This window comes from Pseudorca crassidens, chromosome 2, assembly GCF_039906515.1.
Source record: "Pseudorca crassidens isolate mPseCra1 chromosome 2, mPseCra1.hap1, whole genome shotgun sequence".
In the NCBI taxonomy this organism is placed as follows: Eukaryota; Metazoa; Chordata; class Mammalia; order Artiodactyla; family Delphinidae; genus Pseudorca; species Pseudorca crassidens.
Window position 1 is genome coordinate 35,245,184 of NC_090297.1, and position 26,760 is coordinate 35,271,943.

At 49.4% G+C, this 26,760-nt stretch overlaps 1 protein-coding gene across 7 annotated transcripts in view; it reads left to right on the top strand.

Annotated features, from left to right (window-relative positions):
* Positions 1-26,760, top strand: part of SZT2 (SZT2 subunit of KICSTOR complex) — a 51,175-nt gene that overhangs the window by 291 nt on the left and 24,124 nt on the right. For 6 of the 7 annotated variants that reach the window (XR_010940794.1, XR_010940795.1, XM_067725792.1 and 3 more), the window contains exons 2-25: positions 10,021-10,146; positions 10,457-10,630; positions 10,940-11,110; positions 14,417-14,548; positions 15,318-15,459; positions 15,872-15,978; positions 19,842-20,052; positions 20,278-20,448; positions 20,869-21,103; positions 21,293-21,422; positions 22,151-22,293; positions 22,548-22,700; positions 22,847-22,961; positions 23,176-23,393; positions 23,493-23,708; positions 24,098-24,176; positions 24,423-24,517; positions 24,789-24,957; positions 25,158-25,272; positions 25,386-25,499; positions 25,701-25,871; positions 26,018-26,112; positions 26,356-26,479; positions 26,586-26,750. Coding sequence is in view for 5 of the 7 variants with exons in the window: in XM_067725792.1 (XP_067581893.1) it covers positions 10,021-10,146; positions 10,457-10,630; positions 10,940-11,110; positions 14,417-14,548; positions 15,318-15,459; positions 15,872-15,978; positions 19,842-20,052; positions 20,278-20,448; positions 20,869-21,103; positions 21,293-21,422; positions 22,151-22,293; positions 22,548-22,700; positions 22,847-22,961; positions 23,176-23,393; positions 23,493-23,708; positions 24,098-24,176; positions 24,423-24,517; positions 24,789-24,957; positions 25,158-25,272; positions 25,386-25,499; positions 25,701-25,871; positions 26,018-26,112; positions 26,356-26,479; positions 26,586-26,750 (3,571 nt within the window). In the remaining 2 variants the exon portion in view is untranslated. The remainder of the gene's footprint in view (positions 1-10,020; positions 10,147-10,456; positions 10,631-10,939; positions 11,111-14,416; positions 14,549-15,317; positions 15,460-15,871; positions 15,979-19,841; positions 20,053-20,277; positions 20,449-20,868; positions 21,104-21,292; positions 21,423-22,150; positions 22,294-22,547; positions 22,701-22,846; positions 22,962-23,175; positions 23,394-23,492; positions 23,709-24,097; positions 24,177-24,422; positions 24,518-24,788; positions 24,958-25,157; positions 25,273-25,385; positions 25,500-25,700; positions 25,872-26,017; positions 26,113-26,355; positions 26,480-26,585; positions 26,751-26,760) is intronic. The other variant, XM_067725794.1, reaches the window with a different exon arrangement.

A 26,760-nucleotide genomic window follows, 5' to 3' on the forward strand; every position in this document is an offset into this window, starting at 1 on the left:
AGAGGAGGAGCTTGTCGCTATTTTGTTTGCCGAAATTTCATCCACGACGCCAACTCTAGGGCTCTCGGGTTCTTTGACCTCAAAATGGTATTAAGAAAACCTGTATTTTGATTTAACGTTGCAGTTTCAGTGGGCAGCTTTGCCAGTTGCTGCATTTCTTCAAATATTGGAATGCCATAAACAGCATGAATTTAGTTCTAGCGCTCATGCTTTTGGAGAGCAGCTTTGGTTTCATGAAAAAACATTTGACTCAGAGAGAAGCCTCGTTCCGGTATTGGCGCTGCCGTGTAACTATCTGTGCAACTTCGGGCAAGTCTTGACTTCCCGGCCTGTTTCCTTCTCCATAAAGTACTTATCATTGGTGTATTGTTAGGGTCACATGTTTTAAATCATAAAATGCAAATAAAAGTATCCATAAGGTGCCAAGGACCATGCAAGGAACTTTATATACATTGTGTCATTCAAACTTGTGCAAAGGAAGGTGGCAATACCCACTGTCATTTACAGGTAAGAAACTGAAAATCGAGAGAAGTACCTTACCCAAGTGCTACTCTCAGCTGGGGTGTAGCAGAGTTTTGGAGTTAGAAGATCTGAGTGTAAAATCTCAGATTTGGAAAGAACAACGTCACTAGGAGAGGGGCGCAGTGTTACAAGAGAATATATGAGTAGATGGGAAGGGTGAGAGATGTGTATGATGCAGATAGTTGTCATTACTTATTGAATGCTTACTGTGTGTCAGGGACCATCTCAGCACTTTACCAACATCAATTAATACTCTGAACCCTCTGCAGTAGACAATATTATCATCCCCATTTTTCGGTGGAGGAAACTGAGGCACAGAGATAGATATTAAGAGTAATAAAGTTGCACAGCTAGTACGTACCAGAGCCAGGACTCCAAAACTGGTGGTCTGCTGTAGATCTTGTGTTCTTAGTCATAACGTTTACAGTGTAAATAATAAAGTAGCCACAGGATGGTAAATCTCCAATACGATGTCGCGAGCCCCAAGATTAAATATGGTTGTAGGAAACTACCCTATTAAACAGGATCAGATGTGTTGACAGGGGTGATGGAGTAGCCTGTGCATCAGAAATATCATTGAGGAAAACCGATGAAGGTATTTGGAGTATGTTTTGTTATGGATTAAAATGAGAAGAAATGGAGGGATGTTGTGGTGAAATACAACATACCTGTTAGGCAGGTAGTCTGAAACAGCATTGCATCCAATGCAAGGCATATATGTCAGTTTTCTAGTAGCCACATTTAAAAAGGTAAAAACAGGTAAAATTAACTTTAATGATATATTTTTCTTTAACCCCATTATTTCCAAAACATCATTTCAATATGTAATAAATATTAAAAATTATGAGATATTTAACATTCTTTTATTGTACCAAGTCTTTAAAATCCAGAGTGTATTTTACAGCATATCTCACTTTGGACTAGCAACATCTCTAGTGCTCAGTAGCCCCATATGGTAGTGGCTACCATATTGAGCAGTGCAGATCTAAGGGACCTTGGAGTCAAGACATACGCTCCTGGAAGTCTCACTCAGCCAAAAGTTCATTTGTTGAATTCTTGATTTACATTTCTGAAAATTTTATCTCAGAAGGTAAAGGGAGTGAAGAGTTCTGCCCCTGAGCAGAAAAGTGACTGATCGTTAGATGTTATTACAATTCCAAGAGAGAAATATTGGGCATAGTCAGATTTAAGAAGTCATTCATTCCTCAGATACTTAAATTATTTCATGCTGCTGCTATGGACTCAGAATTGTGCTAATTATCAGGGTGGATGTGGAGCAGTGTAAGACACATTCCCTATTCTAATGGAGTGCACATGTTGAATTATGATAATAAGCGCTTCAAAGGAAAAGTACAGATTGAATGAGTGTTTAACAGGGGTTCTTAACCTAATTGTTCAGTGGAGGGGGTGGATCAGAAAGCCTCAGAGGAATGACATTTAAGCCGGAAGAAGGAGTGGAAGGTGACTGTGAGAAGAGGCAGAGCGCATGCATTACAGGCAAAGGGAATAGTGAAAATCCTGAGGTAAGGAGGAGCTGAGGACCTTCAGAGAACTAAGATGAAGCAGCTGCCAGTGTGGACGCAGTGGCAGTGAGAATAGCTAACATGAGTGCTTACTGAGTATCATCTAATACTGGGAAAACCCCTGTGAAATAGGCACCGTTGGGACTTCCCTGGCAGTCCAGTGGTTAAGACTAAGCCTTCCAGTGTAGGGGGTGCGGGTGCGAGTTCGATCCCTGGTCGGGGAGCTAAGATCCCACATGCCTCGCGGCCAAAAAAACCAAAACATAAAACAGAAGTAATATTGTAACAAATTCAATAAAGACTTTAAAAATGGTCCACATCAAAAAAATCTTAAAAAAAAGTGGTCCACATCAAAAAAATCTTAAAAAAAAAAAAGCACTCTTACTATCCCTGTTTCTCAGATGAGGAAATTAAGGCACAGAGAGTGTAAGTAACTTCACCAAGGCCTTATACTAATAAGCAGCAGAACCAGCGTTTGATCCGAGGTGCTCGAACTCAGGTGGAGGTGGGTGAGAGAGAAGGCTGGTGAAGAAGATTCAGGTTGAAGCCGTGCTAGAGGTTCAGGACTTTGGCATAAGTACAGTGGTTCAAGGGCAGGTGGAGACTACATTATTTTGTGGGATTCTGTTAATAGAAAACAGCACAGGGGTTGGAAAAGTCCAGGAATAATTTATACCTTAACCACCAAGGGACAGGGGCAATGAACGAACAACAAATTAACGAGATGGACAATGTTTGCTTCATCCTGGTATACGTGGTATGCAGCACAGTGCCTGATAATGTTTTATTCATCTTGCTATAAATGGTATATAGGCCTCAATAAATTTTCCAAAGAATGATAGTCTTCCTCTGTCATTGTTCTGACTCTCCTGATTAAATGCCACAGCATCCTTCTGAAGTAGACATTCTTTTCCTTTTTTTAAAATTTATTTATTTTATTTATTTATTTTTGGCTGCATTGGGTCTTCGTTTCTGCACGTGGGCTTTTCTTTAGTTGCAGCGAGTGGGACCTACTCTTTGTGGCGGTGCGCGGGCTTCTCATTGCGGTGGCTTCTCTTGTTGTGGAGCACGGGCTCTAGGCGCACGGGCTTCAGTAGTTGTGGCACTTGGGCTCAGTAGTTGTAGTTCGCGGGCTCTAGAGTGCAGGCTCAGTAGTTGTGGCGCATGGGCTTAGTTGCTCCGTGGCATGTGGGATCTTCCCGGACCAGGGCTCAAACCCGTGTCCCCTGCATTGGCAGGCGGATTCTTAACCACTGCGCCACCAAGGAAGTCCCTGAAGTAGACATTCTTATCCACATGTTATAGATGAAGAAACTGAGGCCTGGGAAAACTAACTTGTCCAAGCTCACCTAGATAGCAAGTAGTAGAGCCAGATTTAAATCCAGATCTCTGACTTAGAAACCCTGCTTTCCCTTTGCCAGACTGCTCCAGTGCACTTCAGACTCAGAAGGATTAAGTATCAGGGATTAAAGCTCCATATGAGTGTGGGTGCTGGGAGAACACAGCTAATTCAGGGATTCTCAAACAGTAAAGCAGAAGAATCACTTGGGGGAGCTTGTTACGTATAGCTTCCCAAGCTCTCTCAGCTCTTAATTCAATTGGTCTCGGATGGTGCCCAGGAACCTGCATTTTAACAAGCACCTCAGGTGGTTCTGATGCTGCTGGTCCTTGGATCACACTTGGAAAAATACCATTCTAGCTGCTTTAATTAATTCTTGAGTCTTTAGTTCTGTTAAATCACCTCTTGAATGTAAAGAAAACTTAAAGATGATGTTTGTGAAAATGTAGTCGTTGACTTGGAAGGATCACGTATGGGGGGAATGTTGCGCGAAAACTCGAGTTAGGAAATGTTCCTGGTTTCAAGAGAGTGGATTCTATAAGAACTGATTGGTGAACTAGACTTCAGTTCACCAATGGCCTTGAAGAGTCAGTCTGTCATTCAAAATAACCTTCGAAACAAGGTGGAGAAATGGAAGCTGCACAGCAGTGGAATTAAGCAGCCTACTAACAAGTAGTGTGAAGAAAATCTTCTAATAGGACAGTGCTTGTTTATATCCTCCATCTGGTGCATTCCCCTTTCCCTCCTCACTAGGCCAACCCTGCTCAGTCTTCAGGGTCACTTTCTCTTAAGACTCTTGCCTGAGTCAGGTTACTTTGTTACATGCTGTCATAAAACCACATTCTTATCCTTGGCACACTTAGTTTGTATTAATGTAGTATTTAGAGTGATTATTTGATTAGTTTTTTCCTCCATTATAGGGTAAATCTTGTGAGGGCAGAGAATGCCAATTTTTGCTTTCCATTGTATCCTTAGGACCAGCCCAGTGCTAGCATGTATCAGGCTCTCCGTAAATTTGTTGACTGATAAATGAATGCATGCTCACCTTGCCTTTGTCCTCTTGGGACTTGGATGAGGACTTGATGGCATCCTGATCAAATTAGCAGGGAAATTAGGCTGGAAAGGGATTTACTAGCAGACAAAACAGTAGTCAGGCTTCACAATAGAAAATAGGCTGGATTTATCCAGTGTAATAGGACGAATTGAATAATTGTGTGTGTCCCAAAAAAGCCAGCTGCATGAGGAGAGAATGGGGGATGTGTCTAAGCAGCAGCAGAAGCGAGAAAGTCAGAGAGGTTTCTTGGGTCAGTAGCATGGTAAAGCTTCGCCTGAAGTAAATAGAATCTAGGAGAGTCTGAATCTGTGACCTCACCTGGGTATTGTGCTCTATTCTGGCCCCCACATTTTAAGTTGAAAAGTAGACCAACCAGAGTTCATTCGTAGGCACGTGATCTAAGATCTAAAATAGTGAGGGAACTTGAAACCATGCCGTTTTCTTTTTGTTTTATTTTATTTTTATTTATTTTTGGCTGCGTTGGGTCTTTGCTTTCTCTAGTTGCAGCAAGAGGGGGCTACTCTTTGTTGTGCGGGCTTCTCATTGTGGTGGCTTCTCTTGTTGCAGAGCACGGGCTCTAGGGACGCGGGCTTCAGCAGTTGTGGCTCGCGGGCTCTAGAGCACAGGCTCAGTAGTTGTGGTGCATGGGCTTAGTTGCTCTGCGGCATGTGGGATCTTCCCGGACCAGGGCTCGAACCCGTGTCCCCTGCATTGGCAGGCAGATTTTTAACCACTGCGCCACCAGGGAAGCCCGAAACCATGCTGTTTGAGCTACATTTAAGGAACCTGGAGATGTTTATTATGGAGAATCAAAGACTCAGAACCATCATCAGATGTTGATAGCTTCTCCTTTGGCAGAGGTTCAGAGTTTTCCCTGTGTGGCCTCAGGAGGTAAAACCCAAAGTGAGTTAGATATGTTCAAGAGAACAGATTTCAAGAGCAGGCCAAGGTAATATCAACAAGACAGACTCTGGCTCAGTGTGAAGAAATTTTCAACTCTGCCAGCTAAGTGGGGGTGAGCCAAAAAAGCTGAGGGGAATGGCTGTGCAGGACTTCCTCCAGACTCAAAGAAGCAGCACCTTGTTACCACTACTATGTGCATTTATGTGACACTTTTAACTTTACAGTGTACTTTCACCCATCATTGGGGTAGGTGGTGGTATTTTATAGAGGAGGAAACTAAAATTCAAGCCCAGAGTCTCAGCTATCATATCACATTTTCTTTCTATAATACTGTAATTCTGTCTAAAACAAATCTATTCAAGTTTACACAACTCCCCTTCCCCCGATTCCAGAATTGTAGAAAAGAAGATGATACCAGTAAAGAACATACTAGTGAAAAAAAACTTGGTAAAAACAACTTTCAGGGAGGCAAAGTCCAAACAACAGACTGGGTTAGTTTTTCCATAAAGCAGATGAGGAAGGATGAGAACTCTTGAACAACAAAAGCCAGATGTTGAAAAAAAATGAAAAATTAGGAATCTCTGGTAAAATACTAAGAACATAGCTTGAAATAGAGAAGAGAATAAATATAGCTTGCGAGAGCAATTCCCCTCATTCACACATTCATTCAACAAATACTCAAACCCTTAGTGTGTCTTGGCACTGCGCTAGTTACTAGAGATACAACAAAGAACAATACAGACAGCCCCTACCTCCCTGGAGCTCCTACACTTGTAGGGGAAACCAACGTTAAAAAATACACAAATTCTTCATTATGAACTGTGGTGGATGCTATTAAGTAGTCCAGACTGCTTTGTGAATGCCGAGCAGAGATAACAAACAGTGTAGGGAATCATGGAAAGGTTCATTTATTAAACCCAGAGTGGCCAGGATTTTAGTCCTAGAAGATGAAGTGAGCAAGTGTCCCCAACTGTCCTTATGGTGCTCCCTCCTTTAACCCTGGCTCAATATGGGCCAAAACTCCTTTCTTGGATATTTCCTTGCATAACTGAAACAGGCTGGCATTTGAAAAAAAGTCTTCACTAAGCACCAAAGAAGAACAAAAGGAAAAATATGGAGACTAGTGTTAAGATTACCTTACCTTAAGAAAAGTTGTACTGCCTGTGATTCATTTTAAATGCCGCGTTTGCTTTGCATAGCTTAGAACATATAGTGAATTCACTTATTCAGCAAAATTTTATTGAGCATCCTATTGCCAAGCAATGCACCAGGCTCTGGGGATAGAGTGATAAACAGAAAGGGCTGCTGAACTGGGATATCCTTCCTATTCTGATAATACTGAGCCCAGCCCGTCCTTTTTTAGATAAGAACCTTGGCAAGGATCCAGCATAGTCAACTTGTAGACGAGAGAGGTCACTAATATCATACCCACTCCAGTTCAGCCAATCCTGAGGGAGAGGTTGCCTACTGGCATTGAGCACAGTTGCGCTTTCTCTGAGAAAGCCAAAGCCCAATGCAAATGAATATATTTTATGGTGTTTATTGGTGCTCTAATCATACATATGGAAGCCATCAGGCCTTGAATTTCTTATAAGGGTGTTGACAAAATACCAATGAAAAGTTAATATTAAATGTTTTACAGTACAATATGTAAGTATACCCAAGTTAATAGACTAACACTGTGGGAAAGAAATTAGGCAATCTGGCAGAATTTTCGAGATGTTAATCAGGGAGAAGGCCGTCTTTTCTATTTATTTATTTATGGGAGTATCTCCTTTTGAGACCAAGGATCAGAGAAAGAGAGGGCAGGTAGTTGCTGCAGTTTCCTTCTTTGCCAGTAGACCCCTTTTGTCTTTTTAGGAGTTTGGCAATAAGAGCGTTCAGTTTGATGGGACCTTTTGAGGGGGATGGTGGTTAGAAATGATGGGAAATAGCTATATCTGATTTCTCTAGCTAACGGAAATCATCCTGCAACTTACTGGTTTCTGATGTTGCCTTAGTCATCCTTGACACCTTGTTTTTTTGGCTTTTTTTTGGTTACTTTCCTCCCTACTTCAGTTAATCACCAGTTCTTGTCCACTTTTTTTTTTTTTTTTTTGCGGTACGCGGGCCTCTCACTGTTGTGGTCTCTCCCGTTGCGGAGCACAGGCTCCGGACACGCAGGCTCAGCGGCCATGGCTCAAGGGCCCAGCCGCTCCTCGGCATGTGGGATCTTCCCGGACCGGGGCACGAACCCGTGTCCCCTGCATCGGCAGGCGGACTCTCAACCACTGCACCACCAGGGAAGCCCCTTGTCCGTCTTATTTTAAAGATTCCTTAAAGTACAGTTGAGCTCACTTCACTTGATCACTTGTCTTGAAGGTTAGTTCAACTGACTTTTCCAAGACTCTCAGTGAAAGGCAGCGCTGGTTTTGCATTCTAGCACACAACTACTTGTCTCTTCAGGAACAGTCTCAAGCAGTTCACAGAATGGCTACTTTGAGTAGCTCTGGTTTCGGCCATTGTCATCTCCCCTGGTTGTTAGGGGATCTTTCTAAGTCATGTGGTAGCCAGACGGAATTTTTTTTTAATGCAGATATAATAGTACTGCCCTGCTGAAAAAAGAGTTTGGTAGCTTGACCTAACTCTTGGATAAAATCCAAAATCCTAGCCAGGGCCTGCCTCAGGCCAGTGCAGGGAAACAGTACAACAGAGAGTAGTATTACCCAAAATGTGATTTCAGATGGTGCAGAGACAAAACACAAAATAATACTAAATCACATCATATTGATGTTTAAATTGTCTTTTTGATTATGTCAGAGCATCCTTTCTATTTATAAACCCCCATCGTGTTCCTTCTTGTAACCACTTTAAATCTTTTCTGCTCTTAAGTCCCCGGTGTGATCCAGTTGTCACACTCAGTAGATGGGTTTTGCAGCTCATCAAGCCTGGGTTTGACTTCTGGCCCTATGCCTACGAATTCTGCTAAGAATTCTGCTGAGAAATTAACTTTTTTGGACCTCAGCTTTCTTCTATTAAATGTTTTGTGTGAAGACTGAATGCAGTTACTTAGGTAAAGAGCCTAGTACTGGACCTGGTAATAACCTGTAATAGTTGACTTCTGTTATATTCTTATAAGTGCCATGCACCATGCTGAGGGCTTCATATGCACGGTTTCCCTTCATCTGCAGGACAGCATAATTAGATTGGTATTAGGATTTATCTCCATTTTACAAATGAGGACACCGAGGCTTAAATAGTTTAAGTGCCTTTTCCACAATCTCACAGCTAATAAGAGGCTGAATTGGGATTCAAACCCAGGCTGTTTGAGTCTGAACTTCTTGTACTGAACTTTTACAGTGTACAATTGGATGTATTTTAGGTGCTCAATAAATATGAGTTCCTTCCCTCTTCTTCCTTCTCCTCTCATCCATGCCATTTCCTAATATCTGTTTCTATACCTCTTTATGCTTGCCTTCTGAGGAAAAAAGACTTCCTTCATCTTTAGCCATTGCATCGCTGCTCTCCACACTCTTCTCCGACATCAGGCACCCTTCATTATTGCTTTTCCACGACTTTTTCCATCTCTTCTCCATGCATATTTCCCCATTATTGAAAAAAAATCTTCACTTCCTTTCAACATCCCATTTCTCAACAGGTAGTCACTGACTTCTGCTCACTTCCTCACAGCCTGTCATTTCCCCCTCACTAGGAGCACCGGAGGAGAAATTTGCAGTTTGTCTAAACAGGAGGAGAGTAATCTTTTCATCTGAGGCAAGAGTAAGGGGATAAAGGAATGTTACAGATAAGGGTTAATCTGGAGGAAACATTGGGGGAGTTCACACCAGTTGACCCTTATTTTCTCTGCAAAACAGTAGGCACATTTATCTGCTGGGATGGCGAGGGTTGAGAGATTGGAAAACCTGAGTGGAATAAGGAAAGGTTACTGACCAGGGAGAAATAAAAGGATTGGTAAAGGCCACTAGAAGTGGCACCACTGGCGAGGTGACAAGTTTCTTTCTGTCAAAGTACAGCTGGTGTGGTGTTTGTGTGGATAAGGAAGAAAGTCAAATTCATCCTGAGTCAAGATTTAGCCGGGCTTGTGTAGTGACAGGTGAGGACACGGGCAAGGGAACTGACACTTGTTAGGACACAGTTGAACCGACTGCCCATGAGGCAGTGAAAGGAAGGAACTAGAACGTTGACAGCTGAGAAGGTTGTGGGTGGGAGACTGTGACCCACAGAAGCTGGGCTTTGAGGTCTTTAGTAGGCTGCCATTCACCCAGTGAAGATCCTTTAGTGCGTGCTGTTGTCAAGGCTTATTAGGAGAAACTGCCAGGCATTATTGTCTGCTCTCTTTTAAGCAATTTGCTAAGCACAGGGACACAAAAATAGAGCAAGACACAATCCCCACCCTCATAGAACTTAGAGTTTATAGGAGAAACTCACATATCCGTTGAAATGTGCAAAGGTCACTTGGTCTACATAGAGGTCTTTATAGGGGGAATGGGAGCCAAGAGTTGAGAATTGAATCCTTGGGAAGCCCTTGCACTGAGGTGGGGGTAAACGTTTCACTTCTGCTGCCTTGCCTCTCACTCATGGATTCTGAGCTCTTTGGACAAGTTACTTGCACCATGATCTATGTGTACTAGGAACTAGTGAATTTTTATGGATTTTTTAAAATGTCTCTTTGTCCCCAGGTGGAAGAAGCTGGGCAGGTGTTCCTGTTGATGAAAAAGGATTATCGAATATCCCGAAATGTTCGCCTGGCTTGGTTCCTCAATCACCTGCATCAGACTGTGCAGGCCACGCCCCAGGAGATGCTGGTGAGGCCCAGAGACACACAGGATGTGAAGGGCTAGCCCCGAGGATCTGTTTTTTTAGGAGGGTGCTGGAAACACACAGGAGGGGAGACTAACTCTGAGGGGTCTGATTCTAGGAGGGGCAGGTGACTTTGCCCACAAGATGATTCCCCAGGGGAAATCTTGTTTAATTGTTTTTCCAGCTCGGAAGAGTGCTTGGTTGGGTTGCAGAAGGTAGAACCAATGGTGCGTCATTTTGGATATGGAAGTCAGGTCCTGGAAAGAAAGGGGTGACTTCCTGACTCTTCCCTTTCCTCCCCGTCCTAATTGGCAGCTTCAGTCTGAGCAGGAGTTGGAAGTCCTCAGTGTCCTGCCTCCTGGATGGCAGCCAGAGGAACCGGTGGTCCCCAGGCCATTCCTCCTTGTACCATCCACCCGGGTCACCTTCCTGGCCTGGCAGTATCGGTTTGTCATTGAGCTGGACCTCAGCCCATCTACTGGCATTGTGGTAAGGGGTTGGTTGAGGGGAGACAGTGGGAAGAAAGGATTGGGTGGGAAGTGAGGAGAAGAGGAGGGGCCTGGGATAAGTGAAGAATGATCCCACAATGATGCCGTTTTGGAAAGGAGACAGGTTTCCTTTACACAACGGAAGGAGTGGGGGGTGTTTGAAGACAGATCCCATTCATCTGTGGCACCGTATTTGGATGTGTGATCAACCTTAAGAGTCCCACTGACCCATGGAAGCTGCTTGTTTCTGCCCTCCGCTCAGGGCTGCCTTTGGTTATCCTTGAGAGACCTTTCTCTGCATTGCCCTCAGGATGATTCCACAGGCGAGATCTTGTTTGATGAAGTTTTCCATGCCCTCTCCCGCTGCCTAGGCGGGCTGCTCCGGCCCTTCCGAGTGCCTGGATCTTGCATCGACTTCCAACCTGAGATCTACGTCACTATCCAGGCCTACTCCTCAATCATTGGCTTGCAGTCCCACCAGGTAGTGCATCCTTTCTTCAAGTTTGTATCCTCAGACCTAATTTCGGATAGTCCACTGACCAAGTCCTTATCCTGTCTCCACGGTCCGTGCCCAAAGTCCCTAGCTCTCCTCGAACCTGTTCCTAGTCATCTCTGTGAGTCTCTGTCCTCTTAAGAAGCATCCATTGCTCTGGTCTTACAGGGCCTTCCCATAGCGTTAGGTGAGTTGGCATTGACTGGACAAACGCCCCTCTCATTCCTCCTCTAAGTCTCTGGTCCTGGCCGCTGAATGACTGTTTTCTCTCCCCCACTCCCTTTAGTTCCATCAGAAGGTTAGCTAATGTCCTAACTCCTTGCACTACCAGCAGGAGAAACAAAGACCCAGAAACATAATTTCTTCCAAGGACAGAGGAGGGTCATTTTTCTCCTAGAGCCCTGTGAACTGGTGGGTGTAACACTGACCACACAGATAATTACAGGGCTTATCCAGCACCCAAGCAGGCCATCAGAAGGCACTCCTTTTTGGAGAATGGCCAAGTCTGTTACTGGAATATCTGTATTGGGCTTAGATAAGCATTGGTCCAGTTTCCCTTCATCTACTCTTAACCACCCTCAACTCACTGGTAGAGGCTTACCCTGAAATTGTCCCTGATGGCTTCATTGTCACCTTAGCTATCAAACTGGCTTTGAGAGAGGGGGATGCAAGGAACAGTATCTGAGGGGCTGAAATATACACAAGGCAATTGGTACATGCCTGGATCCCAGCCCTCTGCCCTGGTTTAAAGTGTTCTCCTAGTGCAGGTGTTAGGACTGTTGGCTGTGGGCTACATCCCCAGACTTTGCAGGTGCTCACAGTCAAGGCGGGAAAAGCCTGGATATTAGGTAATCACTCAACACTTGGTTCACTTTGACAAACACTTACTAAAGCCTGATATATGCCAGGCCTGGGCTGGGTCCTGGAGACACAGATGAATCAGACCCTGTCCCTGTCCTGATGGGAGGGGTTGAGAGTTAGTTGCGGAGACAGATATTAAAGGGGGTAATTTCAGTTGAATGTGATAAGGGCACTGATAAATTTTGACTCGTGATATGGGAGCACCCAGCCAAGCCTGGGGCAGCAACAGGAGAGACTTTTGGACAAAGAGGCATTTGAACTGAATCTTGAAGGATGAATTGATGTTAACTATTCAAAGAAGAGGAAATGGGCTTTCCAGGCAGAGGGGCCAGCAAAAGCAAAGACACAGAGCTATGAAACTGTGCTCTCAATCACAGGGGTTCTAGGGAACTACATGTTACTCAGTTGGACACAATGAAGTTTGGATGATGGGGGGAGGGTTAGGGGGGTGGTAAAGAGGAGACTGGAGAGATAAGTGGGGGCAGAATTATGAAAGGCCTTGAATGTCATGGCTAAGAACTTGTACTTTATTCTGTAGGGGAGTTTAGTGTGGTGGTGAAGAGCACTGGATCTGGAATAACAGTGCCTTATGTGCTTCCTGGCTATACCACTTACTGGCTGTGTGCTCTTATGCAAGTTACTTAACCTCTCTGTGCATCTGGGTCTTTTCTCCAAAATGGGGATGTCAACAGTACCAGTGTTGCATGGTGATTGAATTAATACATGTCAAGCATTTAAAACGGTGCCTGCCACATAGAAAACATGCAAATGTTAGCTTTTAAAACTATTAGCCATGGGTAGAGAACCACTGGAGGTTTGGAATGTCAGTGACAGGATCAGATGCGAACACTAGGAAGGTCACACTTGTTTGTGGCCAGTGAGAAAGATGGATGGGGGACAAATTCTGGATTGGGGAGAACAGGAAGAAGAGTATTGCAGCATGGGAGAGGAGATAAGTGCTGAACAAGGACAGCAGCTGTGGAGAAGACAAGGAGTGAGAACTTAGGTAAGCCTCCAGGGCCACTTGCCACTAAGTCAGCTAAGAAGTCAGACAGCTTCCTCACTTGTCTCTGTAGCTCCCTCAAGATGCATCCTGCTGTTTTTCAAAACAAACAAACAAAAAGTCACGTTTATAATACATGCCCAGTGAAGGAGATTTGAAAAATACGTAAAATATAAAAAACTCACAAAACTCACTCATAATAACCACCCAGAAATAACTACTATTGACATGTTGTGGACTGTGTTTCTTCTCTTTGAGTTTGTGTTTACTTCCCTCGCCACCACCCCTCCATCCAGAGAGAGGAGAAACATCAGGCTCATTCTAAACACACAGTTCTACATCCTGCTTTTTTAACGTGTGATACGGGCATTTTTCCGTGTCACTAAATATTTTTGAAAACACAATTTTTAATGACCACTTGTCTTCATATTTTATCATATTTTGTCGTTATATATTTAGGCAAACCTTTACTGTTGGACCCTTAGGTTGACCCAGTTTTCACTCTTCTAAACAATACAGCTCTGAGCATCTTTCTCACCTTTTCACAGCCCCAGTTCCCACTATTCCTCTGATTCTGTTTCTCTTCTCACAGTCAGGCCTTTAGTGGTCCAGAGTCCCGCTCTGCCCTCTTCTGGCTGTCCCCACCCACTCACCCAGTTCTGAATAGAGAGAAGTAGCTGTTGCACAGGAGGGCAGGGGTTGGGGAGAAGTGGGCAGGTTGTAGGAGTCTGATGGGGGCAGGGAGAGAGGAGAGATCCCGAGGGCCACCACAGGGACCACCAGGCCTTTATAAAATTTTTAGGATGGGGGCACTTATTTATGTCGAGAGTAGAAGGAAGGAAACCCATGGAGAGAGAATGAAGCTATTAGATAAAAGATCCAAGAGTAGATGGAGCGATTAGCTTTAGGGAGAAAAAGGAGGAAGAGGAATCTTTTCTTCTGAGCCTGAAAGGAAGAACTAGAACACATAGATATAAACGTCTAGCAAACACTGAGGACATTTTCAATGGGTTGGAGAGTAGTACACCCTCAGGGTTAGGGTGAGTGGGTAGTTCCTGTTGACTTGTTTCCTTTCTCTGTGAAGAGGGGGGTGGGAATTATCTGCTGAGGGTAAAAGGAAGGAAGGAGCATTCACTGGGGGAGTAAGATTTTGAGCTTAAAAAAGAGAAAAGGTCCAGAACAGCTTCTGTGTGCAGTGCTTAGAAATCAGCAAGAATAAGAACGTATGAGTCAATGAGAAAGGCTTTGCCTGGCCAGATAGGGCAGCTTATAGACAAAGTTCCGGAGGCCGAGGTGGAGGAAACTGGAAGATCTTCTGGTGCCTCCACGCTTGGGGAAGCCCAGTGTGGAGAATAAATAGGGAGACCAGAGGGGTACTGCCCAGTGTCCCCCTGACCTTCATGGCTTGCTCTTTCCATCGTGCTTCTCAGGTGCTGGTCCAGGGCTGCCTTTTGGACCCTTCCCAGCGGGAGATGTTCCTGCAACAGGTGTATGAGCAGCTCTGTCTCTTTGAGGATAAGGTGGCCACCATGCTGCAGCAGCAGTATGATCCCCAGAGCCAGGTATGTGGGAGAGAAAGTGGGTAGAGGCCACTTAGAAAGAGGAGCTGTTAAGGGACAGAGAGGAGAGAGGAAGGACAAGCCAAATATTATAGAGGGAAAAGACAGCAGAAAAAAAGGGCTAAAAGCCGGGGACAGAGGGAGCCAAGGAAAGAAGTGCTAGTGAGTGCACACAACAGGTTTCCTGTTGAAGAGCGCTCGGATACACTCCCCAAGACACACGTTCTTGCTGGGAGAAAACGTGAAGGCAATTTGCTTGTGTTTTTTCAGTCCTGCATCTTCTGCCCCAGTGGCTCTGAGAAGGTGATCATGGGTGACTTTGATCTCTAGTATTTTGTACAATCAGTGATAAAGCTGCTTGGGCTCACTACAGTGCACTTTCTCATTCCTTTAGATATCCTAGAAGTAGCCAGGCAGATAGCAGTTCTCTATGTCTGAAGACTTAATCTGATTGATGTGTAAGACATTTCATAATGGCGATGGGAAGAATATGGAAAAGGGGCCTTATTGGCAAAAGGTGGGGAAGCCCTGCTGCAGTACAGTGTGGTGCTTCATCTGGTGCTGGGCTCCCTGCCCATCTGAGGGTCAGTATCCAAGCACACACTAGGGGAGGGAGCATAGTCAGGACTTGGCCGCACAGCAGGGGAATTGGGGTCCTCACAGGATTAGGCCCGTCTGGCCTGGGCAATGCTGGGCTATAAATTCTGGTTTTGCTGTGGAGGGGGCAGCAGTGCCATCTGTCCCATTCTATCTTTTCTGTAACTTGAACCAGGCAGAGGACCAGTCCCCAGACTCAGGGGAGCCCCCGGGCCGGAAAGTGGGAGTCTCCATGGTGACAGCTGATCTTGGACTGGTCAGTATGATCCGTCAGGGCATCTTGGCACTGCAGTTGCTGCCGTCAAACTCTAGTGCAGGTCAGTAGAAGGAATGTCGGTGGGATTGGGGAAAAGGGGCAATACAGGAAGGGAAGGGGGCATTATCAGCAAAGATAGAGGTTCCAGGGGATCAGTGGGCCCCAGGGAAGAGTGTCTATTTCCTTGTTTGTAAAAGGTAAGTGTTTATTAGTGTATGTCTCAAGTACCCCCTGCTCTGACAACCGTCATGGACCCTAGTGGGAAGGAGTAGAGCACCAAGGTCGTCGCTTAGGAGGAAGTTGGGATCCAGCCCTCAAGAGGAAGGAACGGGAGGGAAGGAGAGAAGGAAAGGTGCTGGAGGATTATAAAACACATTGGTTGGTGGACACTGACGCCCCATCCATCAGATGCCTCCCCGTGCCTTTGATCAGGCCAGGGTCCCCAGGTCTGAGTCTGATGCTTCCTGCTCCAGGTATCATTGTGATCACAGATGGGGTGACCAGTGTCCCTGATGTTGCTGTGTGTGAGACGTTGCTGAACCAGCTTCGCAGTGGCACTGTGGCTTGCTCCTTTGTGCAGGTGAGGACTTTCTGGGAAGGAGGAGAGGGAAGTGTCGTATATCACAAGGTGGGCTGTGGCTGGTTACTTTCTTGCAGGCAATGATTTCCCGGGTAAAGCCAATGACATAGTTCTGGAGGGGGGGGGACATCATGTGTAGAACAGGGTAGGTACTGTGGTGGGAGAGGACTCTCATCTTTGTCCTCTTTCCTTAGGATGTGAGAGACAGCATGTTATAGGAAGAAGAATGCAGAATTTGCAGTCTGGCAGTCAGTTCCAGTCCCACCTCTCTTATTAGATTAATTATTACTGTTTTGGTTGCAAGGGTCAGAAAACCCAGCTCAAACTGGCTTAAGCAGAGGAGGGAGTAGGTATATTCAGGGACCTGCAGCCAGTTTGGATTGACAGACTATAGGATAGGAGGCAGAGAGCTGTGGGAAACAAGGCTGGAGGGTAGGCATAGGCCACGCATGGAAAGCTGCTTCTGCTGTGTTAGGCGTTCCAGCATAATTCTGCGGGTGATACAGATATATGGAAGGAAAACCACTAGCTGGGTTTATGTTTTATAAAGGCCACTCGTGTTGCTGGGGGAAGGGCAGGAGAGAAGGCAGGGAGGCTGTTAATTGCAGTGGTCAGGTAAGAGAGGATCAGGGTTTAAACTGGGGGGATTCAGGGTAAGAGAGAAGGGGGTAGGATTGAGGAAACGAAGCGGTAGAGTCAATATAACTTGTGATCAGCAGAATGTAAGGAGTGAGCAAGAGAGAGGGGCTAAGGATGTCTCCAGGTTTCTGACTTCACTGATGACGGTGTATCTGGCAGAGCAAACAGAGAGCAGCAGCTGGGGTGGAGTGAGGACAGGACGGTGAATCCAGGTGTTGTGAATGTTGTGTTTGAGGTGCCTGTGGGTCAACAGGGTAGCTGTAAACCATCACCTCTGGAGTTAGGCATGCCTGGCCGGCATCCTGGCTTCAGTTACTGGCTGTGTGACATGGGGCACATCACTGTCGCTTCTTGGTTGGATTCATTTGTAAATGGGTGAGATGATGCATTTAAAGGGCTTAGCATAATGCATAATTACGTAATGAATGACTGCTGTTCATAGCAGCTAGCAGTTGGATATGCAGATCGGATACTCAAGAGACAGCACTAGCTGAGAGATAGCAAGTTAGGATTTGGCAGCCGACACATGGTGTTTGAGAAGGGAGGAGGGTCCCCAAAGAACCTGGGGGCCGCCAGTGTTCAAAGATCTTTCATAGGAAGAGGGCCCAGAAAAGAATGAAGGGAAATCATCAGACAAGAACCAGGAGCTCTGGTGTCAAAAATTTCGGAGTTTGGGGGAAAAAAGGAGAACTTAACAGCATGAGATGCAGCAGAGAGATCATGTAAAATGAGGAATGAAAAGTGCCCTTTGGGAGATCAGCTTGGTGCTTTGTGACCACCTAGAGAGGCGGGATAGGGAGGGTGGGAGGGAGACTCAAGAGGGAGGAGATATGGGGATATATGTAAATGTATAGCTGATTCACTATGTTATAAAGCAGAAACTAACACACCATTGTAAAGCAATTATACTCCAATAAAGATGTTAAAAAAAAAAGAAAAGTGCCCTTTGGGTTTGGCAATTAGGAGGTGGTTATGGGGATTTTTTGCAGGCCATTTCAGTGAAGAGGCAGCGAGGGAAATGATTGCAGTGGATTGAAGAGTGGAGAGAAGAGAAGGAAGGAGAGAAAAGTGTTGACACGCAGAATTTGGTTGTTCAGATCGAGTTGGGAGCGAGAGAGAGAATGGCAGCCAGAGGGGAGTACAGGGTGGAAGGAGAGGGGTGTTCTGCTTTGTTTTGTTTTTTAAGCTAGAGACTTCAGCGTGTTTCCAAGGAGCTGTGGTGAAGCAGAGTTTGAAAATAAGGGAAAGGAAAGGAAGCCGGATGGAGTAGAGTCCCTAAATTGACAGGAGGGCATTGGCTCAAGAAACAGATGGAGGGACTCTTTAGGAGCAGGAGAGTGTCCCTTCTTCTTTGAGACTGGATAGAAGTGAAGATGTAGATAAATTCTGCCAAGGGGGCCTCTGATTTCTCTCCAAAGTAGAAGGTGAGGATGTGTACTGGAGGGAGGGAGGCAGAGCCAGGAAGGACGAGCGGCACTGAGGACGGCCCTGAAGGACTAGCTGGGTTGGGTGTCGTATGTTTTGATGTGCCAACCTACACAGCTATGCAGGGTTTTTTTCCATTTGGGATTCCCTGAGATCTCATTTGGGATCTGGGTATAGAACTTGTGATCCTAGTTGGGGTTTTCAGGTGGAAGCAGAGAAAAGGTGAAGGCAGCCAGGTAGTTGAGAATGATGCATAAGAAGTTGCTTGACCATGGGGTCCAGGCTGGGTTGAGAAAGGAGGACCAGGAGGACGTGGATAGATTTGAAAAGAGTAGAGGTTCAAGGCCTGGGAGCCTTAAGGAAGTCAAAGAGCAGCAAGAGGAGGATGGAAGGGACCTAAAAATGGGACAAAGTTGGGTGTAATCAGTCGGATGTGGCAATTGAATTTGCAAAGAGGAAGTAGTTCCAGGTGAAGCCCAGGGCTAATGTGTAGTCAGCGGGACACGGGCTTTCTCTAGTTGCGACTAACGGGGGCTACTCTTCGTTGCGGTGCACGGACTTTGTATTGTGGTGGCTTCTCTTGTTGCGGAGCATGGACTCTAGGCCTGTGGGCTTCAGTAGTTGTGGCGCGCGGGCTCAGTAGTTGTGGCTCACGGGCTCTAGAGTGCAAGCTCAGTAGTTGTGGTGCAGGGCTTAGCTGCTCCACGGCATGTGGGATCTTCCCGGACCAGGGATCGAACCCATGTCTCTCGCATTGGCAGGCAGATTCTCAACCACTGCGCCACCAGGGAAGTCCCCTGACTAGTAAACATTTTAAGCTTTGTGGGCCATGTGGTTGTCACAACTACTCAGCTGTGCTCTTATAGCCTGAAAGGAGGCACAGGCGATAAGAAAATGAATGGGCATGGATGTGTTCCAATAAAACTTTATTTATTTTACTTATTTTATTTATTTATCTTTTTGGCTGCGTTGAGTCTTTGCTGCTGCATGTGGGCTTTCTCTAGTTGTGGCGAGCAGGGGCTACTCTTCGTTGCGGTGCGCGGGCTTCTCATTGAGGTGACTTCTCTTGTTGCAGAGCATGGGCTCTAGGCATGTGGACTTCCATAGTTGTGGCATGCAGGCTCAGCAGTTGTGGCTTGCGGGCTCTAGAGTGCAGGCTCAGTAGTTGTGGCACACGGGCTTAGTTGCTCTGCGGCATGTGGGATCTTCCCGGACCAGGGCTCAAACCCATGTCCCCTGCATTGGCAGGCGGATTCTTAACCACTGCACCACCAGGGAAGTCCCAATAAAACTTTATTTACAAAAATAGATGATAGGCTAGATTTGACCACAGGTTATATGTTGTTTGCCAATCTCCAGTCTTTAGGCTTTGTGCTCAAAATATTGTCCACAGTCCAGCAGCCTTGGCATCACCAGGGAGCTTGTTAGAAATGCAAAATCTCAGGCCCCACCCCAGACCTGCTGCATTTAACAAAATCCCCAGGTGTTTTGTGTGCACCCTAAAGTTTGAGAAGCACTTTGTTAGACACTGTAGTCTTGAGATGATGACAGGAATCCAATGAACCAGTGGCCAAAATCTTCAGTGAATGGGGGCCGGCTGGTATTTGATGCGGAGCAAGAGGGGTGTGGCTAGATGGCATGGGCTTCAGACAGAAGGGCTCAGGGAAGGAAAGCTGCAGAGCAGTGGTCTGTCTTGGGAGAACACGGGCCCACTTCCCACCATGTGGGTCAGGGATGGGAGCAGCCACCCAGCCCGGGGGCTCTTTTGGAGCTAGGTCTCTAATTGCTCACTTCTTCAGGTAGGAGGAGTTTATTCTTATGACTGTAGTTTTGGCCATGTGCCCAATGTGGAACTGATGAAGTTCATTGCGATGGCAACATTTGGCTCCTACCTGTCCACTTGTCCTGAGCCCGAGCCAGGCAACCTGGGTCTGACTGTCTACCACCGGGCGTTTCTCCTCTACTCCTTCCTGCGCAGTGGGGAAGCCCTGAACCCTGAATATTACTGCGGTGAGTGGCAGACTGGGGCAGGTGTGGGAACGGGGGAATATAATGTGGACGTAGAGATGATGCAGGAATCCATCTAGGGCTTGGGTCCCCGGGGCACTAGCAGTATAACTGGGGCTGATGGCTTTGGCACTGTTCTCTCGCGACTCAGTGTAGCCTCTGCTCCTGTGCCTCTGTCAGCTAACAGATAAAACACTTTCCCCTTCCCCATCCTCACTGGTCTTCTAGGCTCTCAGCACCGCCTGTTCAATGAGCACCTGGTCTCCGCAAGTAGCAATCCTGCCTTGGCCCTGCGCCGGAAGAAGCACACTGAGAAGGAGGTGCTGGCTGACTTGGTCAGCACCGTGTCTGTGCGGCTTCGAGAGGGCTACAGTGTCCGAGAGGTCACACTGGCCAAAGGTAAGGGTTTAGGTCCTGCTGTATCCCACAGGTCTGAACAAAGCAGAAGACACACATGTACCGTGCATGAGAGGGTGTCTGAGTGACAGATTCTGCCTGTCATTTGAGACAAGTGGGTTCTGAGTAGCCTTCAGGGCTTAGTTCTCATAGCGTTCAGCTTCCAATTCCGTCTCCTTTGGCCCCAGGTGAGTCAGCTGAGGATGGTGTGGTGTCCGGAACTTAGCTTTGTTTTCAGATCACTCCTACAAACTTCAGTTGTGTCAGTTGGCAGGCTCCGGGCCTGCATTCTGTGGAACCGCGCTTGGAACCTTTGGCCAGGCTAGAGTTTCATGTGGTAGGTGGGGTTTCAGATAGGACTCAGTACCAGGCCTGGAGTCCCATGCCCTCCTGCCCTAACCAGCTCTCCTTCTTCCCCTGAAGGAGGGTCCCAGCTGGAGGTGAAACTGGTGTTGCTGTGGAAACACAACATGCGCATTGAGTACGTGGCTGTGGCACCCTGGCCCCTGGAGCCTGAGGGCCCTCGAGGCACCCGGGTGGAAGTGACAATGGAAGGTGGCTATGACATCCTGCACGATGTGTCCTGTGCACTAAGGCAACCCATTCGCTCGCTGTATCGGACCCATGTTATCCGGCGGTTCTGGAACACGCTGCAGAGGTGAGTGAGGTCACCGCTCAGTGAGGGGTGCCCCATTTGTTGTGTGGAGGGACAGATGTGTGCAACTGGGGGCTAGAGAGGGTCACCCCGAGCACTAGGCTTGTGTCCAGGGCCCCCTGTGCCCCTGGGGCTCCCCTCCTCTGACTCACCGGAGTCCGGTGAGGCTCAGGGTTGGCACTTATTCTGCAGCATTAATCAGACGGACCAGATGCTAGCCCACCTTCAGTCCTTCTCCTCAGTCCCGGAACATTTCACGCTTCCCGACAGCACCAAGAGCGGCGTGCCTCTCTTCTACATCCCGCCCGGCTCCACCACCCCGGTGAGGGGCCCCAACGCTCACTCTCCCCATCTTGTGCCCACCCCGCACCTAGAGCCCAGAACCACGTTCGTTTTCCTCTCCTCTCAAATCTAAGGCCCCCAAACCAGGACCCTGAGCTTTCGCCTTGAGAGCTCCCTCCCTCCTTCCACGCCCCCGGGGGAAGGAAGGGTCTGTAGAGAGAGGCGGTCCTCAGCAGACCGCGGGTGTCAGAGGTAAAGACTTGCAGAATGCCTAGGTGGTTGTCTCCCAGACAACTGCGAGCCCCCTTGCCCGTCTCCATGTGGCATACTCTGGCCTCACCCAGCACCTTCAGCCAACCACCGTGAACTATGCACTTCCTGAAGACCATGGCTCCCTTTGTCCTGTGCTTTCTCCACACTTAGCCCCGGCTGTCAGCCTAGCACTGACAAGCAGGGGGCTTATGCTAGCAAATAATGGCCTCGTCCTGGGGTCCTGCCATCACTCAGCGGCTTTCCTCCAAAGTCAGTGGTGGAAGTTCCATGCTTTGCCTGGATTCATTTTTAAAGGGCTACACAGCCTGTCCCTGGGTTCGTTCATCCTAATCCAGCCTTCGTATTGGAGGCCGTTTTTGCCTCTGTCCCAGGCTGGGCCATGGGTTCCTCTAGCCTTACACCAGAGCCACCTCTGACCCCCTGAGCCCCACGGCTCTGTTTGCTGCGTGGAGGTTATTCATGCATGCTCCTATAGGCTGTCCTTCCTGTCCCCAGGTGCTCTCCCTTCAGCACAGTGGTTCCGACTCCTCCCACGCCCAGTTCGCTGCCTACTGGAAGCCAGTGCTGTCCATGGATGCTAACTCATGGCAGCGTTGGCTGCACATGCATCGCCTAGTGCTAATCCTGGAACATGACACGTGGGTATCCGCCATAGTTGGGCCATCGTTGGGGCGGAGGGGCTGGGGTGAGGGGACGGGGAGGGATGGAGAAGGGAAGCAGCAGATGAGCCCATACCGACCTTGGCCAAGAAAACTCCGAGCCGTCCTAGCCCTCCTGCTCATGAGCCTTCAGATCCTCAGACAGGTCCTAGTAGAGAGAGAGGTAGCAGTTTGTTCTTCTGCTCCATGACTGGGGCTGGGAGGGCTGCTCTCTCTCCACACCCTCTTCCCAGGCCAATCCCCAAGCACCTGCACACCCCGGGCAGCAATGGCCGCTACAGCACCGTGCAGTGCAGGATCTCACACTCCTCGCTGACCTCCCTGCTCCGTGACTGGAGCAGCTTCGTGCTAGTCGAGGGCTACTCCTATGTGAAGCTGCTCTCCAGGTGGGCAAAGTGATGTCCCCTCACTCCTCCCCCTCCCCCTCTTCCCACGTCTCTTCCTCTCACCCCAAACCCTCTCCCTCCTACCTCCTAAACCCATCTTCTCCCAGCCAAGGGCTGCTCACGGACTCCCTCCCGTTTCTCCCCAGTGCCCCAGACCAGCCCCCCTCCTCCTTCTACATGGTCCGCATCATTTCCAAGGCCCCGTGCATGGTGCTCCGCCTGGGTTTCCCCATTGGCACACCAGCACAGGCTCGGCACAAGGTGAGCTGGGCCCCGACTCACTCCCAGACCAAGGAGCCCTGGAATGTTGACTAGCTCTTTCTCCCCAGACTCCCCAGGGCCAGGGCCAGTAGAGGGAGGAGCCCCCAGACCAAGTAAGGCTTGGGGTACAAGGTTTTCTCACCTTGTCTGTGGGCCCCTTCTCCACATCTGTAGGAGACGGGATTAGGAAGGTCCGATCACATTTTTCCCTCAGATCGTGTCGGATTTGCGGGAAGAAATCCTGCGCCTACGTTTCCCCCACCGGGTGCAAAGCAAGGAGCCAACACCCAAGGTGAAACGAAAAGGGCTGGGGGGCACCGGTGGGGGCAACTCTCCCTCCAAGTCCCCCCCCCTGCTGGGGCCTCAGCAGGCCCTGTCTGATCGGCCCTGCCTTGTGGTCCTGCATAAGCCACTAGACAAGCTGCTCATCAGGTTGGTAAAGAGAGTGGGGACAGGGCCAGGAGCACGTGGGGGGCTGTGGCTAAGCTGGGTATGAGTAGAGGTCAGCTGGGAATTGCCCCCCTTGCTCAGGTATGAGAAGCTACCGCTGGACTACCGGGCACCCTTCTTGCTGACACTGGAGCCACCAGGGCCACTGCCCTTGGTGTCGGGCCGCTCGGCCTCTTCTAGCCTGGCGTCGCTATCCCGCTACCTCTACCATCAGCGCTGGCTCTGGAGCATCCCATCGGGACTGGCCCCCGCACTGCCCCTCAGCGCCATCGCCCAGCTCCTCTCCATCCTCACTGAGTACGTCACCAAGCCTGCTGGGCAACTTGGGGCAGAGTCTAGTGTAGACTCTGGGTTTGGAAGCTGGCAGAAAGCCTAAGCCAGATACTGCCCCATCTCAGCCCCAGTTTCTGCTGTGGCCGCTGCTGTGCAGAGGATCCAGCAAAGAGCAGTGTGGGCTGCTGCCCTCCCCACCACGACTCCCACGACTCAGTTTATTTTGGCCTCTGGCCCTAACTGGACCTGCCACCCCTGAGGGACCAGTCGTTTGGGCAGGGCCACCAGCAGACAAGTCTGCCTGGATGGCTGCTGGAAAGTGGGTATGTAAGTGGCGTGGGAAGCAGGGGCTGTACACTGAGTGTCTCTCCCCATCTCATCCTGTCCCCACCCCCACTCTTGTGGGCCTTCAGGGTCCGGCTCTCGGAAGGGTTCCACTTTGCCTGCAGCGGGGAGGGAATCATCAACATGGTCCTGGAGCTTCCAATTCAGGTATGTGCTGTCCCTCACGACCCCTCCCACCAAGGTCCATCATCATCCCAGGGATACTCACCTCTGAGCTGGGTTGGGACCACTGGAAACGCTGCCTCACAGGGACCCTGTGGCCAGAGGACCCAAGGCCTGAGGCCAGTCCCAGGACAGTGTGGCGAGGGGACTAAAGTGCTGAGGGTCAGAGCTGGGCCAGGCCAGATCTCTGCCTGGGCCGGGTCAGGGCCAAGCTCTCCCATCCTGTCCCAGAATGAGCCCCCGGGGCAGGCTGCAGTCGAAGAGAGGCACACGTGCGTCGTCCAGTACATCCTCTTCCCCCCGCACTCTACCTCCACCAAGGACAGGTGAGGCCCAGCCCCTCTCTGAGCCGCCTTGCTCCACATTCCCCCTTCTTCCTACTGTCCCCTGAAGTTCTGTCTCCCAGTGCTGAGAGTTGGGGTGGGAGATACTGTCTCCAGATGCCTTACTGGGCAGACGCAGGTCTGGAAAGACCACATGTGAATTGTGGCTGTCCCGTGTGCCCTGGCCTTCCCGCCCTCCGTGGACCAACTCCCACCCAGGTGGTGGTGGGTTGGACTCTCCTTTCTTCCGGGCTCAGAGCCCTTCCTCCTTTAGCTTCTCAACAGATGATGACAATGATGTGGAGGTGGAGGCCCTGGAGGGAGACTCGGAGCTCAACCTGGTCACCGAGGTGTGGGTGGAGCCGCAGTATGGACGAGTTGGGCCCGGCCCTGAGAGCTGGAGGCACCTCCAGGACTTGGCATACTCAGAGATCCCTCGAGCTGTGAGTGGCCTCGGGAGCACCCCACCACTTTCCAGGTTGGGTGCATCCCCTTGGGAGCAGCACAGCTTGGCGGCTTCCTGGTTCCCCTGAGTCTCCGTGTTCTGAATGTCCGTGACTGTGAGGGCTTCCTTGAGAGCTGGAGGCTGGGGTCCTCTTGGCCAGGAGGGGCTGACCCCTGCCCTCTGCTATTCCTCCTCTAGCTCCACCCTCGGGATGCTGCCTGCATAGGCTCCATGCTGAGCTTTGAGTACTTGATACAGCTGTGCCAGAGCAAGGAGTGGAGTCCCCTGCCCCCGGAGCCGAGGGTCTCTGATGGTCAGTGGGGAGGGGGCCCCTGGGGAGGAGCAGGGGAGCGGGTGGGGAGAAGGCAGCCACAGACAGGGACTGTGGGCCTCACTGCGCTTTTGTCTTCCTTCCCTCCCTCCCAGGCTTGGACCAGGGAGGAGACACCTGTGTCCACGAGATCCCTTTCCGTTTTGACCTAATGGGACTATTGCCACAGTGCCAGCAGATCCAGATGTTCTTCCTTCTGCTTTCCAGAGGTGGGTGAACCTTGTACCCAGAGGGCCAGCCAGCCAGGGAGTGTTAGAGTACAGAGGGCAGATGAGTCTGCGAATGAGCGGAAGAGTGAGGGGGCAGGAGGGGGCTGGGAGGCTGCAGGAGGGGCCGGGCTGGTTGGGGCTGAGCCGGGGGCGCCGGGCAGCAGTAGACCCTTGGTGCTGAGCAGAGTGTGTGTCGGGCAGAGCCAGAGGGCGTCCCTCTCGCCGAGGGGCCCTGTCCCGCCAACGACATGGTGCTGTGCCTGCTGCACAGCTGCCTGGGGCAGGAGCTGAGTGACCGGGAGATCCCGCTGCCCGCCGCCGACGAGGCCGCCTTCCTGCATGAGGTGCTGCGGAGGAGCTGCCACAGTCCACGTGAGCCCCCGCCTCATTCCCGGCACCGGACTTCGGCCCAGCCGCTTTCCCCCACCCCACAGGGTGCCTTCTGTCTGGGTCTTGGCCTCCCCTCCCCTTCACCTCAGAGCCCTGCTCTCTCCCACCCCTCTCTACCCGCATTGTAGGTCCAGAGGGGCCACCGGTGGGGGACTGTGGGATCCTGAAGGATGAAGCAGGCGGCAGCGCCCAGGCCAGCGGAGACTCAGTTCTTCCCACCCGGGTCAGCACTGGTGCATCTCCTTGAGCCCTTTGTCATAGTGACCTCCTGCCGTCCCCACATATTCACACCCCAGCTTTCCATCACTGGGGATACTAAGTGCCCCCCTCCACTGACAGGATGCCATCATTCCCCTTGGTCCCCGATCTTGGAAGCTATCCCTGAGGATGGACTCTCGGGCGGAGGAAGAGAGCGGGCACTGGATGGTCCCTTATAGATGGCTCTAAGTTTGTTTCTCTCTTACAGAGTCTAGGCCCTTCTGAAACTCTCGGGCCTGTCAACTCTGCCCAGCCCCCTCAGTGGCGCTGCTATGCAAGGCTTGTGACCCCCCAGCATGTGTTTCTGACTTTCCTCCCTGCGACCTTCTCAGGTACCAACCGCGGACCTCTCTCACTGACCCCCTCAGATACAAGCCCTGGAGCTCCCTCCACAGCCCAGCAGGCGGCTCTGAGTTACGTCTTGCTTTTCCTCTTCAGATGTCCAACATCTGGCTGCCTATGGCCTGGAGGGACCCTCTCAAGAGGAAACAAAGTCTAAATTCGAGGACTGGAGTGGGGCTCCCAGCCTGAAAGATCAGGGAGGAACTGGGGTCAGGGCAACAAAGTCCCAGGTCCCCATCCTCAGTGTCACCCCAGCCAGCGGTAAGGCTGC